We start from the raw sequence: 17,977 nt of genomic DNA, 5'->3' as shown, positions 1-17,977 counted from the left end.
AACTGAGTTTTAAGAAATCGATAGACATTATCTAGTCAAAGTACAATCATACACATACAAACAGGAAGTATTTAGAAACCTAGAAATGTTAATAAGTTCTTGCAGCAAAGTCAGTTAAATAAGCATGAATAAACTGTCCAAAAATAAAATACTGTACATGTAATGCAGAGTCAAAATTTTCTTTACTAAAATAATGGCAGTGTAGTTTTAAGCATATTGAATTTTAAGATTTAAAAATGAAAACATTTGTTCTAGAAGTGGATGACTTTTGGCATTATTCCAAATATACTCATGTCTATTATGTTGGTGGAAATGATTTCATTTCCACTTTATACAATGGAAAATAGAACTGAGAGTCCACTCACCAGGTCACCTGGAATGTCCTCTATTACCTTTCACCCTATTCTTATTATTCCAGTTTTTGGAATAATCAAGCATGTCTTGGTTTCTTTGGGTTTTTTTGTTTGTTTGTTTTACATCCTTCTTTTTATTAATAATTCTTCCTAACTTTGCCCTAGGGGAGAGAGCATGAATAGCCCTTACAGAAAATGAAAGTAAAAATATTGACTCCTGAAGTCGTTCTGGAATTCTTTATTCTTTATCCTATGTACAGTGGCATTCGGATGCTCTTTTTAGTTGAAGAATCCTATTTATTTACATTTTCTTTGCAAGATGGGCTTTAAAATGAATTTTGCCAATCTTTATTTTGTGTTCTTCTGGTTTCTGCCCTCATGTTTATTTCTTTTACTTGATTGGTTCTTCAGAAAGGTTTACAAGGATGATTTACTTACAAAATCAATATATCAAGGAAGATATGTTGTAGTCTGCTTTCCTATATGTTGTAATCATAAAGACTGAGATCTGATATGCTTTAGGGAACTGCCACAAATCTTACTCAGGTGGTGGTTGTAATAGGAATATTCTGTAGTAATGTCCCTTCTCAACTTTAAATTTTTCTTACAAGTTTGCCTTCAAATAGAAACTGCATTTATTGCACTTGCACAGAATCACAGAATAGTCGAGGTTGGGTGGGACCTCTGGAAATCATCTAGTCCAACTTCCCTGCGCAAGCAGGGAAGTAGAGCATGTTAGACAGGGTTGCATCTAGGCGGGTTTTTAGTATCTCCAGAGAAGGAGATTCCTCAGTCTTTCTGGGCAACCTGTTCCAGGGCTCCATCACTCTCACAGTAAAAAAATCCCCCCTCACGTTCAGGCGGAACTTCCTGTGCTTCAATTTCTGCCCATTGCCTCTTGTCCTGTCACATGGGACAACTGACAAGAGTTTGTCCCCGTCCCCCGACACCCTCCCTTCAGGTACTTGTACACATTGATCAGATCCCCCCTCAGTCTTCTCTTCCCCAGGCTGAAGAGGCCCAGCTCTCACAGCCGTTCCTCATAGGGCAGGTGCTCCAGCCCTCTGATCATCTTTGTAGCCCTAAGCTGGACTCTCCCCAGTAGCTCCATGTCTCTCTTGTACTGGGGAGCCCAGAACTGGACACAGGACATAGTACTTCTGTTTTGTAGATAGGAAAACAGATGGAGAAAGACTTCATCATTTGTCTAAAATCTCCTAGCAAGTTAGTGGTTAAGACATTTTTAAATCTTCTAGGCTTTAGTCCCATTCTGGCATTTACTTACCTGAGTAGTTGCTTCACAGCAGCTCTGACAGTCTATTAATTTTTTTCCAGAGTTTCTGAAAAACAAATCTATCTCTGTATTAAGCAGGATGTAATGTAAAAATTTCCATGGCCACAATATAGATGATGTTTCCCGTAATGGAAGAAAAAGTATGCTGGTGGTCTTAAACATGTCTTAGCAATGTTACTGATTTTATTTTAAGTTGCTGACAGGTTAGACAGAAATAATCTTGAATGGCAGCATTTCCTATATTGTGGAGACAAAAAAAAATTACGATCCATTTTTTCTAGATTTGAGTGCCTTTTGTATTGCATGCCACAGCCCTACCTATGTTAACAAGTGTTGGAGGGATGTGTGAGAGAAAGTGATACATTGTATTCAGTAAACAGCTAGCCAACTGTTTTCCATCTAGACTTGAACTATTTCCAGGGCAAAATGATTTACTTGATGCCAAGATAGTTTACAGGCTGCTCCTAGATAGACAAGTACAACTGCTTTTATCTTCACCATGGAAGCGTGGTGCAAGTTTTATTTTTGATTCTTAGAGTTTACCATAATGTTATTGAATCTGCTGAGTATAACTGTTGACTGTCATTTAAAATAAATTTAAGTGATACCTAGTCAGTTTATGAAGTAAAAGTTTCTTTTCAGAGTGTAGGTAAAGCATTTCTGAAACAAAGACACATCTGGGGCTATATAGGAATCTTGATTTGATTCTCTGTTCCTCTTCATATATTGTGCATGTATGTTATGGGAGGAGACAGTGTGAAAGAAGAGAAGCAAAAGAAATGAACTAAAAAGAGAAAGCTAAGCTTAGTATAGGCAAGGCAAGGAAGGTCTGTGAAGAACTTCTGTATAAGTGCTATCTGAAAAGAACTTGTATGTGGGAGCAGAAATACAATCTTTGATTCTTCCTGTATTCAGAGAAATAGGACTCTTTATTTACAAAAAACTGTAAACATCAAAGTTACTTTGTACGTACCAGGCAGATCTGAATGTTTTCTGCTACTGTTCCAGTTTACCTGGACACAAGCCTGTTCTGAACTGAAAGCTGAATAACAAGTTCATTCTGCCTGCATGTGACCTTATTACCAAAGTCTGTGAATTTACTTCAGAGCCCTTTAATTATGATAGAAGATCAGAAATGAAAATTATGGAATGAAATATCGTGGAATTCAGAGTTAAAAATATGACTGTCATATGACTGATCATTGATTAAAGCTTTGATTTAGATCAAGAACAAAACGTCGTTAGAAAGTTTACTTTTCTTAAATTCCTCAGCAAAATAGTATACGACAGGTGACCAAAGTGTTACTTTTCAAAGAGAAAGCTCTCAAATGATTCCTATTCTTGGGTCTTGGCAAGAAACAAGAAAAAGGCAAGTCTCTTACCAAATTCTGATTTTTGGTCTTCGAAGGTACTGATAAATGAGCATAAGTCCCTTCATGCACTTTACAGCCCTGAGTATCTCAGTCCCCTTTCTGCTTATATCTGTTGGTTTATTACCAGTTTTGTCTATGAAGTAGCTCTTCATTTTAGCTAGCCCTCAGGTCAATTACTACTTTTTTTCTGTTTAGTTTCATCAGACCATATGCTTTTTTGCCTTTTTTTTTTTTAACTCATCAGTTAATGACTTTCATATTTTGGGATACATTTTTTGGTTTACATTTTGGCTGTTTCCAAAACTTGTTGGACTGTATTACACCCCACATCCAGGCTAGGGTTTTAATGGTGCATTGTTCTGGACAACTGCTTTATGGTATTCCCATCCTTTTGATTTCTGATCCAGGCCACAGTGCATCCCAACAAACAGTTGTATAAACACAACCAAAGGGATAGTAAACACACAGTAAAGACTGAGATGAAGACTGGAAATACTTTTTCAACTTGGTTGGTGGTATTGAATCTGAGTTTTAAGATTTGATAGAAATATTACTGGGGATTTTCTGATAACTTTTCATAAATTTTAGTTTGGGAATACCTTCAATAAATTTTGCTGAGGTTTGGGTTTGGACAAGTTCGACAGTATTAGAGCTACACTACACAGCCAACCTACACTAAACAAAGGCCCTCTAGTAAATCATTGTCTTGCTATAAATGACAGAAATGCTAAGTGTTGACTTATTGGTCACTGCTAAGAGCTATGCAGTTGAATTAAATAGCCAAACATGTTACTTTTAAAGTATCTTTATTTACTTTTTGTGTTGTATTATATAGACTGGTCAAATTAGTGAAAGCAATATTTTCGTCTTACATTATTGCATGTATCTTTTATTAAGATAGGGTCAAGATTAAATATTTTTTGCATTTAGTTTTAATTCACAGAATCTTTTTTTTTTAATCTGACTGAGTATTAGAAAGAAATCAATGACATTTTCTAGTTGGAGGAAGAAAGAGATTGTGATAAAGAACTGAAAAGAATGAGTCAGACTGTTGCTAAAAAGCAGTGTGGTTTATTACCAGATAATTAATCGAACTATTGCAAAATCATCTAACAAAATAATTCACAGGTTAGTTTAACTTCTGTTAAAAAGATTAATTTAAAAATTCAGAAATTTAGAAATTAATTGGTTGAATGTTGTGTTCTATTTTGTCCTCGCTTTTTTTTTTTTCTGTTTGCCTTGTTCAACCTGGAACATAACAATACTTTTTCTAATTAGCCTGTACTTTGTAGAAAATATTTCAGTTAGCTAGTGAAAAGTGATCCTATAATCTGTGATAATGTAATTTCCGTTCTTTACTGGTGCAGCTTATATTCATGTATCTTTTTTTCTGTCAATTGAATAGATTTGATTTTTTCTTATGTTGGCCTCAGCTTTGTCATCTGGAAACTCTGATATAACTTTTTTTTTTTTAAGCTATGATGTTGATTCGAAGAGTCCTAACCTGTCAAAACATGTAAGTGTTTTCTGGTTACTACAATTTCTTGTGCTGAAATGCTTGTACTTTTCTAAATCTGTTTATTTTCTTTTGACTATAAGTAATATCAGATACATAGAGACAAATGCAGATTATGCGGTGCTTATTAGCATACGTAGCGCTCAAGAGTGTAATTTTAATGGAATGTTCCTCCTGTAAAGGGCATATTAAGCACATGCATTTTTTTTGACGTTTGTACCTTTTTAGATATTTGATAAACTGCACCTTATGGATGGTTCTCTATGCCCTAGAAACTGTAAAACAGCTTTTGTTTGTGTTCAGATTCATATACGTAGAAATCTTACCTGCTTGTGACATCTTAAAGTGAAAACTATTAAATGGTAACTTTAAATTTAGAGACACTAGGGTACAATTTAGAAGTTTCTGAGTATGAAAGTTTTATTAATAAATACAGGGAGGTTAGGGGAGGAGAACCTCTAAGAATTTGGAGCATAGGTAAAGAAGATAATGGGAGGAACATTGTGTACGGGTGCTTCAGATTTATATGTTACAGGTTTTTGTCTTTAATCTCCAGTTAGATCCTCACGGTAAAGATTTAAAGTCCATGGCAAACTATCTTCCATCTCCGTCATCATGGAAAGGTCTTCTGAATAACTACAACATTTCCTGGGAGAGTGTGGAAATAGAAGATCTTCCTATACTGTTTTCAGCAAGCATAAAGCCTCATCCTAGGCTTCTGCCCAGGGTTGCTTGCACTTCTATAGTAACTAATCTATCTTACTTCTTTTCTTTTTTCCTCAAAACTTAAATCCTAGTACAAAAATGTAAGATAATGTTTTGAGAAAAAAGATACAAGGTAAGTTATTTAATATGGAAGTGCAGCTATATATATAAATACATATCCTAGATTTCATTATTTGGTTAGTGGAACAGGAATAGAAAATTTGAGTAACTTGCTGTCTATGGTAAAACAAATCAATGAGAAAATAAGCCAGTGTCCTTTTAAAGACTATTCAAGTAGATCCTGAATTAGATACTTGCCTATTAGGTTTTCATTAATACAGCCTAACCAGATCCCAACACATTAGATCCTGTTCTTTCAACAGTGCTAATTAGTTGAAATCTTCAAGTGTGGAAGGAAGATTTTTTAGACATTCATATTAAAAATACTGATTTCTTTCCATCATCTGTAGGAGGAAGTCTACAGTTGATGTAGTATTAGGTTTCTGTGCTGAGGACATCCAAATTGTGCTATTATAAACATGAAGTCAAAAAGACCCTGAGAACCCTGTAAAAGAGGGTAGCTAGAAATGTTTACCACAGCCACAGTAATTCATCTAGGTTATTTGAAGGTTTAATTGAGCTGTGGGTTTTGCTGTGCCCTTGTGGCCAAGAAAGCCAATGATATCCTGGGGTGCATTAGGAAGACTAGGAAGCTAGCAATGTGCCCTTGTGTCCAGGAAGGGTGCATTAGGAAGAGTGTTGCCAGCAGGTCGAGGAAGGTGATCCTGCCCCTCTACTCAGCCCTGGGGAGGCCTCATCTTGAGTACCCTGTCCAGTTCTGGGCTCCCCAGTACAAGAGAGACATGGAGCTACTGGAAAGACCCAGCTTAGGGCTACAAAGATGATCAGAGGGCTGGAACACCTGCCCTATGAGGAACAGCTGTGAGAGCTGGGCCTCTTCAGCCTGGGGAAGAGAAGACTAAGGGGGGATCTTCTCAATATGTACAAGTACCTGAAGGGAGGGTGTCAAGGGGACAGGGACAAACTCTTGTCAGTTGTCCCATGTGACAGGACAAGAGGCAATGGGCAGAAATGGAAGCACAGGAAGTTCCACCTGAACGTGAGGGGGAATTTTTTTACTGTGAGAGTGACAGAGCCCTGGCACAGGTTGCCCAGAGAGGTTGTGGAGTCTCCTTCTCTGGAGATCTTCAAGGGCCGCCTAGATGCAACCCTGTCTAACATGCTCTAGGTGACCTTGCTGAGCAGGGAGGTTGGACTAGATGATTTCTAGAGGTCCCTTCCAACCTTACTGATTCTATTATTCTTGCGTCTTTCTCTCATAGCTCTTAAGAATGTGCTATTAGTAGGTAGGAAGTGAGTAGAGTTTTACTTGTATTCATTTCAGGCCAACAGTATTTGCATAGATCAGCTAGACTGCTCACGTGTGGGTCCTCTGGTGGGGAATAAGGTCTTTGCCCCTCCCTGAAAGTAGCCATTGACCCATTCCACTGGAAATACTGAGCGGTCTCATTTAATAGTTGAACAATCTAGGGATTTAAAAAAAAAAGCTTACCTGAAGAATTTCAGTCTCAGTGACTGAATTTCGGCAAAATTATTAACAATGGAAATAATGGAGGTATGAAGTAACCTTAAGACTAGGAAGTAAAATCGGCTGCTTTAGACACCTAGATTCATTGCAACTTCGAGATTTTTAGAGTATTTTCTGCATTTTAGATGCCGAGTAATAAACAATTGGAATTAATAACGGACTATGGAACTTTAATGTGTTAATTGTAGAACTCTACAATAAACTAATATAAGGTTCTATGGGGAAAAAAGGAAATGTTTAAATATGTGATTTCCATATGGAAAATATATTTCAGAATATATCAGGCCTGATGATTTTAAAAATGAAAGAACAGCTGAGTATTTTCTTAAGAATTTTAACCATTTTAAAAAACTTGCTGTTTGTGGAAGCACTAGCAGAGTTGTCAAGCATTTGCAAGTCCCACTAAACTATAGCCTTCTGAAGTGCGGAGTCTTCAGTACTTACGTTGTATTACTCTCCTTGTTTAATTTATATATGTGTGTGTGTGTGTGTGTGTATACACACTGCATTTGTGAAGTTCTGTTTTGTTGATGCTTGTATTTCCTTAAGGCATCTTACAGTCCTCACCAAATATTTTTTCTCATCATTTTAAGAAAGTAAGTTCTTAAATTTCATTTTTGATACCTCTGTTAATACTTACTTACTTTTTGCCACAGTGCATGTTTGTGCATTTGTCCCAATCAGTGAATCTTGTACAGTAGTTACCAGCAAAGCAAGATGCACTTATATTAATCTGAATACTCTTTTCTGCCTTGGGCTGTGTGGTTCAATGCTGCGAAGTGTTGGGCAACAAGAGGTTGCCTCTTATCTAAACATTTCCTGTCTCTTGGCCTGTTGTTCTCACTCCACCACAGTTTGGGTGCCAGTGCTTCTAGATGTTGCCCGCCTTAGTAGAACAAAACTGTGAATCTGATCAGTTAAAGGACGTAGTTAAGAAGATGTATTTTTGCAGGGTTATTTTCCTCTTTGGTGAGATTAGTTATCAGATCCAATTCACTATATGAACCCCTAACTAGCACAGCTGGGAAGGTGGCAAAGAGATGGGAATGAGCAGCCTGTAGTATGAGAAGAGTAGGGACAGCTTATGCTGATACTGCTTTTATATGCTGTATCATAAAGTTATCATGTGCTGTATAGAAATTATAGTGTCTTCATTCTCATTATTGTCTGTGAACAAATCTCACAAGCTACCATTACCAATACTGGCAGTGATGCTAGAAAGAGCAGAGTTGGCAAGCTTTACTTRCTTGCAAGATAGGGAGTTGGACTGCAACGTTCAGTTTTCTTCAGTATACATACGACTTGAAAATATAATCTTTTTTTTATAGTACTTTTGCTACACGGAGATGGAATATGAAGATTGTCTGATTTTTAATAAGATAATTATAAAACACAAAAATAGTTGATCATTAAAGCAATGCTTGCCAGTAGTTGTCAATCCAGCATACTAATATAGATCCTGCACTGACTTGAATTCCTGTCAGTATCATTAACCTTTAAGAAATGGTATAATCACTGTAGAATCTCTTCACAAAAGAAAAATTTATTAAAATGCTGTAGTCTGGAAAAGAAGTAGTTATGTTGCTAATGCTTAAATTTTTCCATTTCAATTTCATTTTTGTTTTTGACAAGGATAAAATAAAAATAGTAAATTAGGATTACTTCTGTAATTGTAATCTGGTGTAAATTAGGATTACTTCTGTAAATGTAATCCAATATGTATGTAGTGAGTCTGTTTTACGATTCATTATTGCATAATTAAGTTATTAAGATGGTGTTCAATAGATGTGTTCTACGTTAATAAAAAGCCTAGGTGAGTAGGAAACCATTTTTTTCCCATGCAAAATATGAAATCTGAGCTTTTGATGTTACTACTTTTCAGGATTTTTTGGGACAGATGTTTTGTACTCTGGGAGAGATAGTTGGATCGCAGGGAAGCAGACTGGAAAAATCAATTGTGTAAGTATGTCATTCTTGAATTTTGCATGAATACATACTACTTCATGAGGTGAGGTTTTTTTCTTTTGCTCTGAGGTGTCTTGGTATATAAAGTGACAGATGTGGCTTCTAAGAGAAAATAAATTGTCAGTTTTTTTATGGACTATTGTAATTTAAGTCTCAATTTAGACAATTATCAAAAGAGTTGACTCATCCAAAATTTTTGTCAGTTTCTCATCTTGTTTTAGAAGTGTTTTGAATGTATCATTCTTTAAAATATTTTTCTTACTTTGTAAATAGTTTATTCTTGTCGTTCTACGTTTTGGAATGGCCTTGAAATAGAAACAGTTTTGATTATGCTAATGTCATTGATAAGATTAAATAAGTAAATTCTGCTTCTTAGAAAGAGTATCTTCAATGTTTTAACATGAGTGCTTATTCTCTGGCTATCTTCTGAATTTTTATATTGTCATATTTAAATAATTGAAATCAGAGTTCTCTAGGCTAAATCACCTTTCTGTGAAAATGTGAAATCACTGTTAAATTCTGAGGTTTCTTAAATTTTACATCTTGCTTGTGCCTTTTAATTTTTGGGGATAATTTCAAGAACTGGTAAAAAGTAGATACTTATAATGTTGTTAATATTTGTTTTCCTTTATTTTCTGAGGAACTTGACCTGAGTACTTAGGAAGGCCTGTAAAATGCTCATAGCTAGGGATATTCAACCTTCTTATATTATACACAGCTAGAGCTAGAGCTCAGTGCAACATTCTGAATAATTTCCATCTGTAGTTGAAATTCACTCAGTGTTGACTCCTTGCCAAAGAAAGGTAGCCATCATATCTATCCAAAGGAAGACATTAGATTGAATGGATCCAGATTTCAAAGGAGCTATAGATTTGAAGTGTGAGTGGATGAGTACTTTCTCATTTGAGAGGTTAAAGAACTTTCAGCTCAGATTTTTCAAAAGTGCATCCTCTCCAATTGAGAATGCTTAGTGTATAAATGATTACATTGAAATGTAGTTATTATTTTATTTCTTCTAGAATATTTGCTCCTTCTGTACTTTAATAAAGGTATTTGGATACTGTATCATTTAAATCTGCTAGAATCTTTTGTCCTTGGTAAGGCCGTAATAGTTAGCAGATCACAAAATTGAACTGTTGTGTAATAGCCAATTACACCAAGGTTATTAAGTAAAATTACAGTTTCACTTCAACAAAAAAATGAGTTCAGATTGAACTCCTCTGTTGTCCATAGATGCAAAGTTACGTTGAGTAAAGCTGTGAAGGGCTGTTCCTTAGGTGTGCTCATTTATAATACAAGTAATATAGTCTATCTTTTCATTTTATGTAAACCTCCCTTGTATGCATAAGTACCTTTATTCCACTGGTTTTAATAGTCATTCATTTACATTGGTATACTCAACATTTTCAGAATCTTTTGGTACTTAATGCATTTTATAAAAATCCTTAAGATCACGTGGGATGCAGTTACAGATGCTGTTTTCTGAGCAGCGTACCACAGTGTAAAACAAATGAAGCCCTGAGCTGTCATATAAGAATAGCTCAACCAAAACACATTTAGTCCTGCAAATTAACACATCATAAAACTTTATTGTGTTTTATTCAAGCATCAGAAAATCCTTACTATGTATTCAAAGCCAAACATTCCTACTTTTATTTCTATTATTCCTGATAATACAGATCTCAACCAATCAGGTAATCCAGTGTATCTGATATTTTCTATTTATCCTGCTAAATTTAACAAACAGAGTTAAATTCTCCAGAGAAGGACACTCCACAACCTCTCTGGGCAACCTGTTCTAGTGCTCTGTCACTCTCACAGTGAAGAAATTCCTCCTCACGTTCAGGCAGAACTTCCTGTTGTTCAGTTTTTGCCCATTGCCTCTTGTCCTGTCACATGGGACAACTGACAAGAGTTTGTCCCCGTCCCCTTGACACCCTCCCTTCAGGTACTTGTACACATTGAGAAGATCCCCCCTCAGTCKTCTCTTCCCCAGGCTAAACAGACCCAGCTCTCACAGCCGTTCCTCATAGGGCAGGTGCTCCAGCCCTCTGATCATCTTTGTAGCCCTAAGCTGGGTCTTTCCAGTAGCTCCATGTCTCTCTTGTACTGGGGAGCCCAGGACTGGACACAGTACTCGAGATGAGGCCTCCCTAGGGCTGAGTAGAGAGGCAGGATCACCTCCCTTGACCTACTGGCAACACTCTTCCTAATGCACCCCAGGAGACCATTGGCCTTCTTGGCCACAAGGGCACATTGCTGGCTCATGGTCARCTTGTCATCCACCAGCACTCCCAGGTCCTTCTCTGCAGAGCTGCTTTCCAGCAGGTCAGCCCCCAGCCTGTACTTGTGCACTCCCTGGGTGCAGGACTCTGCACTTGCCCTTGTTGAACCTCATGAGGTTCCTCTCTGCCCAACTCTCTAGCCTGTCCAGGTCTCTCTGAATGGCAGCACAGCCCTCAGGTGTGTCAGCCACTCCTCTCAGCTTGGTCTCATCAGCAAACTTGCTGAGGAGGCAGTCTGTCCCCTCATCCAGGTCATTGATGAAGAAGTTGAACAGGATTAGAGCCAGTACTGAGCCTTGGGGAACACCACTAGCCACAGGCCTCCAACTGGACTCCACGCCACTGATGACAACCCTCTGAGCTCTGCCTTTCAGCCTGTTCTCAATCCACTTCACAGCCCACTCATCTAACCCACACTTCCTGAGTTTCTGTAGGAGGATGTTATGGGAGACAGTGTCAAAAGCCTTGCTGAAGTCAAGGTGGACAACATCCACTGCTCTCCCCTCATCTAACCAGCTGGTTACACACATTAATGATGGATTATTAATTTAGTATATAATTCTTTTTTTAAGAAATTCTCAAATTTTTAAAACTCCAATATAAGTATAAACTGGAAAATCATCATCTTATGCGTCATATTTCTTTAATTTAATTTAAATTTCAAAATAATTGTTTCTAAAAGTCTTCTTCTACATCAGATAAGATTTCAGAATGGATAATTGAAATTGGTAAACTAAAACCAGATTGGTTGTTTTAAAAATGCTCTAGTCTTTTAATTCAATCTATACGTCCCCGTAAAAACTTTAAAAGTCACTTAAATAAACTAAAATACTTTCATTACATAAAATATACTAAACATAGTAAAATTATATTTTAACTTTAGAAGATATTTTAAAGGTATTTAAACTAGCGCAATTTCAGAGATTTGTGCATATACAAATTCTGAAAAAGAAACAAATTCTTTTGAATCATAAATGTTAGGGGTTGGTTAGCACTGCTTTTGGAGAGGCTCTCCTATAATTATGCCCTTTAAGTGTATTAGACCAGACTAAATTTTGTCTATAACTGTCTTTCCTTCTGATCATTTGCCTTTTGTACAAAGAAAAATTTCAGCTACTCAGCAGGACTCATTTATAGTGCAGTTTATACTTAAAAATGCTAGTAACATGAAAAGACTTCTAAAAGACTTTCTCAAAAAATTTCTCATAGTATTTTATCAAAATACATCATTGGTTTGATTTCTCTATTTTACAGTCAACTGCAGTTGAGTCAAATACCATTTTAGCAACTGTAAACTGTTAGTTCTGTTGCTGAATGCTATAAGTGATACTATCTTTACTTCTACAACATCCTTTTGCAGTATGATTCATGTACTCTTTAGTACTCAGAATTAAGGTTGCTAATAAATGCATTTTTGCTGAATTCCTTGGAAATCAGACATAGTCCAGACACCTGATTTGTAGACTCAGTCTTTATGACAAGTCCCTGGTAAACCCCCCTGAAATCTCTCCTGCCTCCCCACTTCCCCAGAGTATGCCAGCACTTTACAGTTATAATAGTACTCATTTTTACATGGAGGACTTAGTTATTGTAGACATGAACAGTCATATTATTGTCATTACACATCCCTTATTTCCCTTCTGTATAGTAGTAGGACTGTACACACTGGAAATTACTTCGTTTTCAAGGTAAATAAAATCTTCAACTCTGGGCATGTGAAAGGTTACAATGTCTGCAATGTGACTGAGGAAAACTCTTACAAGTATACTAAACTTGAAAACAGAACTATACACACAGTAATATAATGTATGTTAAAAACTAGTACTACTTTGCTTTTCTCTTACTTAAATGTCTTGAAAAACTACCCAGAAAAGGTACTTCAAGATTGTGTCATCTTCTGTTGTCATCCAGGTTTGCAGATGATTGTTAACTTTTAAGTTTCCTTCAAATTCAGTGGTTAATCAAAAGTTATTTGCAATAAGGTAAATATTATATAAAACATAATGCTAAAAACTTAAAATGAAAAAAAAACCCTAAAACCAAAGGACTGCACCAATATTACAAGAGTTAAATTACTGTTTAATAGCTTGTGGCTATAGCAGAAGAGTAGGAAACAACTAATTGTTATCTATTTCAAAAAAAAAAAAAAAATCCCCAAAGAATCAGCTGATCAGATTTCTGATACATTCATGTAGAATGGTTACTTTAAGCAAATTGTTGTTGGTAGACAACATCTGTTTGTGATTCTTACACTTAATCTTAGTCTGAATGTTAAACTTTTAAAAATCTGTCCAGGAAATAGCCCTGAGGTTAGGCATACTAAGTAGTAACCTTCAGAAAAGCAGGGGTGTAGAATAGGATTGCTTGGTTAAAATGTGACACTGTTAGCTAGCGTTTCTTGGAGGGGCAAGGAATGCACTGTAGGGGTCAAAATAACGAGGAATCTTTGGGTGATTTCCTTGTCCAAATGGAATCACATGCACTATAGTGCAGCCAGTGTGCAAACTACTTGTTTTAAAATATCTTCAAATGTTTCTGCACAAGTTGCACACTTCCCTTACAGACTAATACAGACATGTTGGGTGAAATTCGTCTGGCTAAATATGGGTTTCTGCAGTGTAGCTGTCCACCCCTAAGTAAGCCATGATAATCTCCTTTTTATAGGCACTGCTGATCTGGTCAACGTAGTCAATGATGTCTGAATCATCTCCTCCAAAAGTAGTTGAATGTCATGGTCTGACAATATGGATGGTAAATGGCTTTGGATACCAAGACACTTTAATCACAGATGTAAGGAATTCTACAAATTACATTACTCCTCTGTTCTGTTGGAGAGAAAATGTGTTCCAGGAGAGTCGGGCATATTAGTTAGCCTTAGGGTTCTTTACATGACCTCCCTGTTCCATGGGAGAGATGATGTGGTCCAGGAGAAAAGCCAGGCAGATCAACACAGCAGATTTAGCCATACTGTGTGTAAGCCTCAGCAGGGCATTGGAGTCCCCTAGGTTTTGTTTCACTCCCTGGCTTCCTCAGAGGTTGGAGAGATGGTCCTGAATCCTGGTGCACGGTCATGGGGTCTCCCCTGCCCCAGAGTCTTTGAAGTACTCTAGTTATTTCCAACATTGTTAAGTTTATTTAGTTACAGAGTTGGACAAAAAATACCTTGTTGGTGATTAGTCCATTCAGATTGCACTGTCATTTTCTGATTAGCTGTCAGCATTTTTGGCACACACAATCTGCTTGTTCTGAAAATACTCACACTTTTTGATGATGAACAGGTTGTTTGCATAGCTTGGCTGTCAGTTTTCTTGAGCACACAAACACTAATCTGTTTTTCTGCAAAAGAGGTTGATCATATTTTATTTACTTCTACTTAAACAAAAGGTCGCAGGCTTATGCTAACAGCTACGCCAATTGACTGTGCTAACTGCCACAGTGAATTGCACTTTGAATTCCGTTGACTACTTTGACTAGGTCTCTAGTATGAAATTCCCCTTTTACACTTTGAATAGTCTTTGTCCTGTCACTTGTGGTTGGAGAACTTTTTCTGTCCACGCTACCGCTAGTTTGTTAACAGTTTGCCTTTTCTGTTCTCTGCTCATGGATGTATATGGAAGACAATGTCCAGTGCTCTTCTAACTCCAATCAGCTACCCTACTGAAGTGACACTTTTTCTGTTTAAGTGGCTTGAATTCCATCTTCTTTTTGGCATCCAAATAAATTCTTACATTCTTTCAAAATGAAAATGAGATGGATTGGAAACTTAAATTTCAGATATATCTACTATAGAAATCCACAAAAGCCTTGTGAATCAAAAGCCTTAATCAAGCCTTGTTTGATCCAGGAGCACATGGCCACCATGAACTAGCCAAGGCCAAGTCAAACTGCTCATTGCCAGGGGACATTCTAAAAAGTCTACTCTTGAGAGGATATACTCTTCCTCCATCTCAGCACAATTAATTGAAAGCATCTCAAGCCTGGAGGATCACCATTGCAGTGGTTTGTTAGGTTGAAACACATACTGTGTCTGTACTTCTCAATGAAAGACACACATGCTTACATAATTTTCTTTTTTGCCTTCAGCACAGGCATGATTGTAGTTTTGTTGCTCTTTCTAGCACCATGGATTCTGCACTGCCAGCTTGTAGCCAACGCTACTTGCTGTTGGCAGGTGTGAGGATATTTCCTGAACCTCCTTCTCAGTTTTTTTAGTATGACAAGTTTTAAATTTGGTGCAATCTGCCTCAGAAGACTTTGGCTCCCCACATTATACTGCACTACCCTGTTATCCCTGTGACTCTAAGCTTTTGACTTAAAGAGCATAGCTCTTTAGTGCTATGCTTTGTTTCACAGACTGGCCAAGTACAGAGCTGAGCATTTCCCCTGGCTAATTTCTCTTGAAAAATAGAACTACTCAGACAAGACAGATGAAATGGGAAGCTGTCATTTTAACTGTAATATTTACTCTCTTTACCTACTGGATTACTGGATTCATCTGAATCCAAGACTGGAATGCTGTCATGGATGGATATGTGCTTTTTAGGAAAGACAGGCCAGGGAGGTGAGGTGGTGGAGTTGCTCTTTATGTGAGAGAGCAACTGGAATGCATCGAGCTCTGCCTAGGGGTGGAGGAGGAGGCAGTCAAGAGCTTATGGGTAAAGATCTAAGGGTAGGCTAACATGGGAGACACTGTTGTGGCCACCTGACCAGGAAGAGAAAGTTGATGAGGCTTACACAAGCGCTATGTGTAAGATTAACTCAGACTGGCCTTGCATGCCCTAGTTTTATTAACATGCAAGGATGAGGTGCAGATATATCTACTTTCAGAAGTAGTTCAACTGTATTTTTCCATGAAGAGACTGTCATCTTCCTGGAAATTATCCTGAAATGGATATTTGCGTGTATTGCCTTCCTAGATAGATGATACTTGTCACATTTATCAGTCTGAGCAATACTTCTTTCAGAATCTGCTAAGTGCATTCTTGGGAATCCCTTTAATGAGAAGATAGAACCATGCATAGCTTAATGAGCATTCTACACCAGCTATTCACATATGATTGCCATTGCCTGTTAATTAGGCCAACTGGCCTGTTTTGGAACATTCTTTCTCCTGTCATCTTGTTGCCAGTACAACTGATAGAAAACTCTCTGAACCCTGGAATAAGGACTTCTTATATACTTGTTGATCCTCTTATTTGTGGTTTTGATTGCCAGAAGGCCAGTTCTGTAAATTCAGTGATAAGCCTGTAAATTTTGGAATGATCTGAAAAAACGTTAGATTCTCTGCCTCACTGCAGTTTCAACTTGTAAAATTACAGACATGTTTTCAAGTTCAAATTCCTGGGAAGATTGTCTTATTTTTCTGACTTTTTCACTGACTCTGAGTAGGTCCTACTTTCAGTCTTTATTAAGGCCTAAGTAGTCTTCAGAGTGTCCTTTTGAATTTCTTCAGTGCTGTAGGTGTGATGTCTCAATCTGGTGGAATCCCCTGTTCTAAGGAGAGGATAGTCCAAGCTATGGTCTAGAGAGACTATCAAATAAACTAAATAGTTTATTTGATAGTGGCTTTGTGTTCAGTTCCCGTAACAGTTCTGTGTTCTTCAAAGACTGCGGTTACTTTGCTGTCTTTGGGCATCTTCCCATTTGCTATAAAGACAAAATCTTTCATTCCATAGCTTATATTATCAGAGGCCTCAAGTGAACCCTGTTCTTTAACAATTTCTGCCAGCAAAGCATTTTAAATGACCTAAAAATTAGTCACTATAGAAGACCATCAGATTCTGGGCCCTCAAAGCAGTAGGGCCCACTGATAGGTCTTCCTCACATTTTACTTTCCTTTATTCAGTTTGCACCCACCCTATTCACATCCAGACTGACATATTTTCTATATCTGAATATACGGTAACTAGCAGTGTTGGACAGAATAGACAGAGGATATGCCATATAGAATGCTTCATTATACTTCATAGACTCTAACCCATAAGCTTTTCCAGAGAATCTTAGAATTCAGTTTGCCTGAAGATAAACACCACGTTGTCACTTTAGGGCTACAGAATGAATTCCACTGCAACTCAAGGCCAGAGAAGCTAAAGCTAAAGCAGATTAGCAGTTGTGCCCCATTCTGGCTTTAAACAGATAGAGCTCTTGCATCCTCATGTTTAAGATATTATTAGTCAGTATTTGCATGTCACTTGGAAGGATTGGCTCTGTAATGATTAATCTGAAAGTTATGTGTCTTCATACAGTGATAAAGCCAACCTGACTTTTTTGCATTTTCTCACATGGCATCATTGCTAGTTAAAGGTCTTTCCATTTGGCTGATCTGTTGCTGCTGAAATCTTTGTCAGGATGCTGATACTACATTTAAGATTTTTTTGTTGTTGCTTGTAGGAGAATGTGTAAAAGAATAAACTCTTTAGTCACCCAGTCTTTTTTCAGACTTGTAGTCTCAAGACAAGCATACAAAATTCTTACTTAATAGTATCACAAACTGAAAAGGTTATTTCGTGTTTTCAATTTCTGAATAATAAGGGCTTTTTTTTCTATTGTGAAGTTCTGTGCAGATCTTGATTAAGTTTTTCACCTCTTGGCCAGCCATTGTGGTGAAATTTTCTTTCTTTTATAAGGCATATGACCTTTGGCACCTTAGTGATACATTAAGCCAAACTTTTCCGCAGATGCTTTCAGATATGATCATACTGTAAGTACTTCTCAGCATTATGTCTGCTCAACAACCAGAAATTCCCTTCTCTTCTGATACATATCCAAATATCTTTGAGGGTTTACCGCTACAGTTTCCGCCATCTTTCAGAGTAGTAACACCAGGTGTATATTTCTTGCAGTTGGGCCTCCCTTGGCCTCCATGTTCAGAAGCCAG

At 37.2% G+C, this 17,977-nt stretch overlaps 1 protein-coding gene across 1 annotated transcript in view; it reads left to right on the top strand.

The window, feature by feature from the left end:
* The window catches only part of CPNE8 (copine 8), a 110,011-nt gene that overhangs the window by 34,010 nt on the left and 58,024 nt on the right, over positions 1-17,977 (top strand). The window contains exons 5-6 of the mRNA XM_085297832.1: positions 4,497-4,536; positions 8,733-8,809. Coding sequence (XP_085153958.1) covers positions 4,497-4,536; positions 8,733-8,809 — 117 coding nt within the window. The remainder of the gene's footprint in view (positions 1-4,496; positions 4,537-8,732; positions 8,810-17,977) is intronic.

This window comes from Rhea americana, unplaced genomic scaffold (genome assembly GCF_003343005.1).
Source record: "Rhea americana isolate MKP2758 unplaced genomic scaffold, rheAme1 scaffold_1, whole genome shotgun sequence".
In the NCBI taxonomy this organism is placed as follows: domain Eukaryota; kingdom Metazoa; phylum Chordata; class Aves; order Rheiformes; family Rheidae; genus Rhea; species Rhea americana.
Note: the sequence above shows the minus strand (reverse complement) of the source record. Positions and strands in the feature narration are given on the sequence as shown.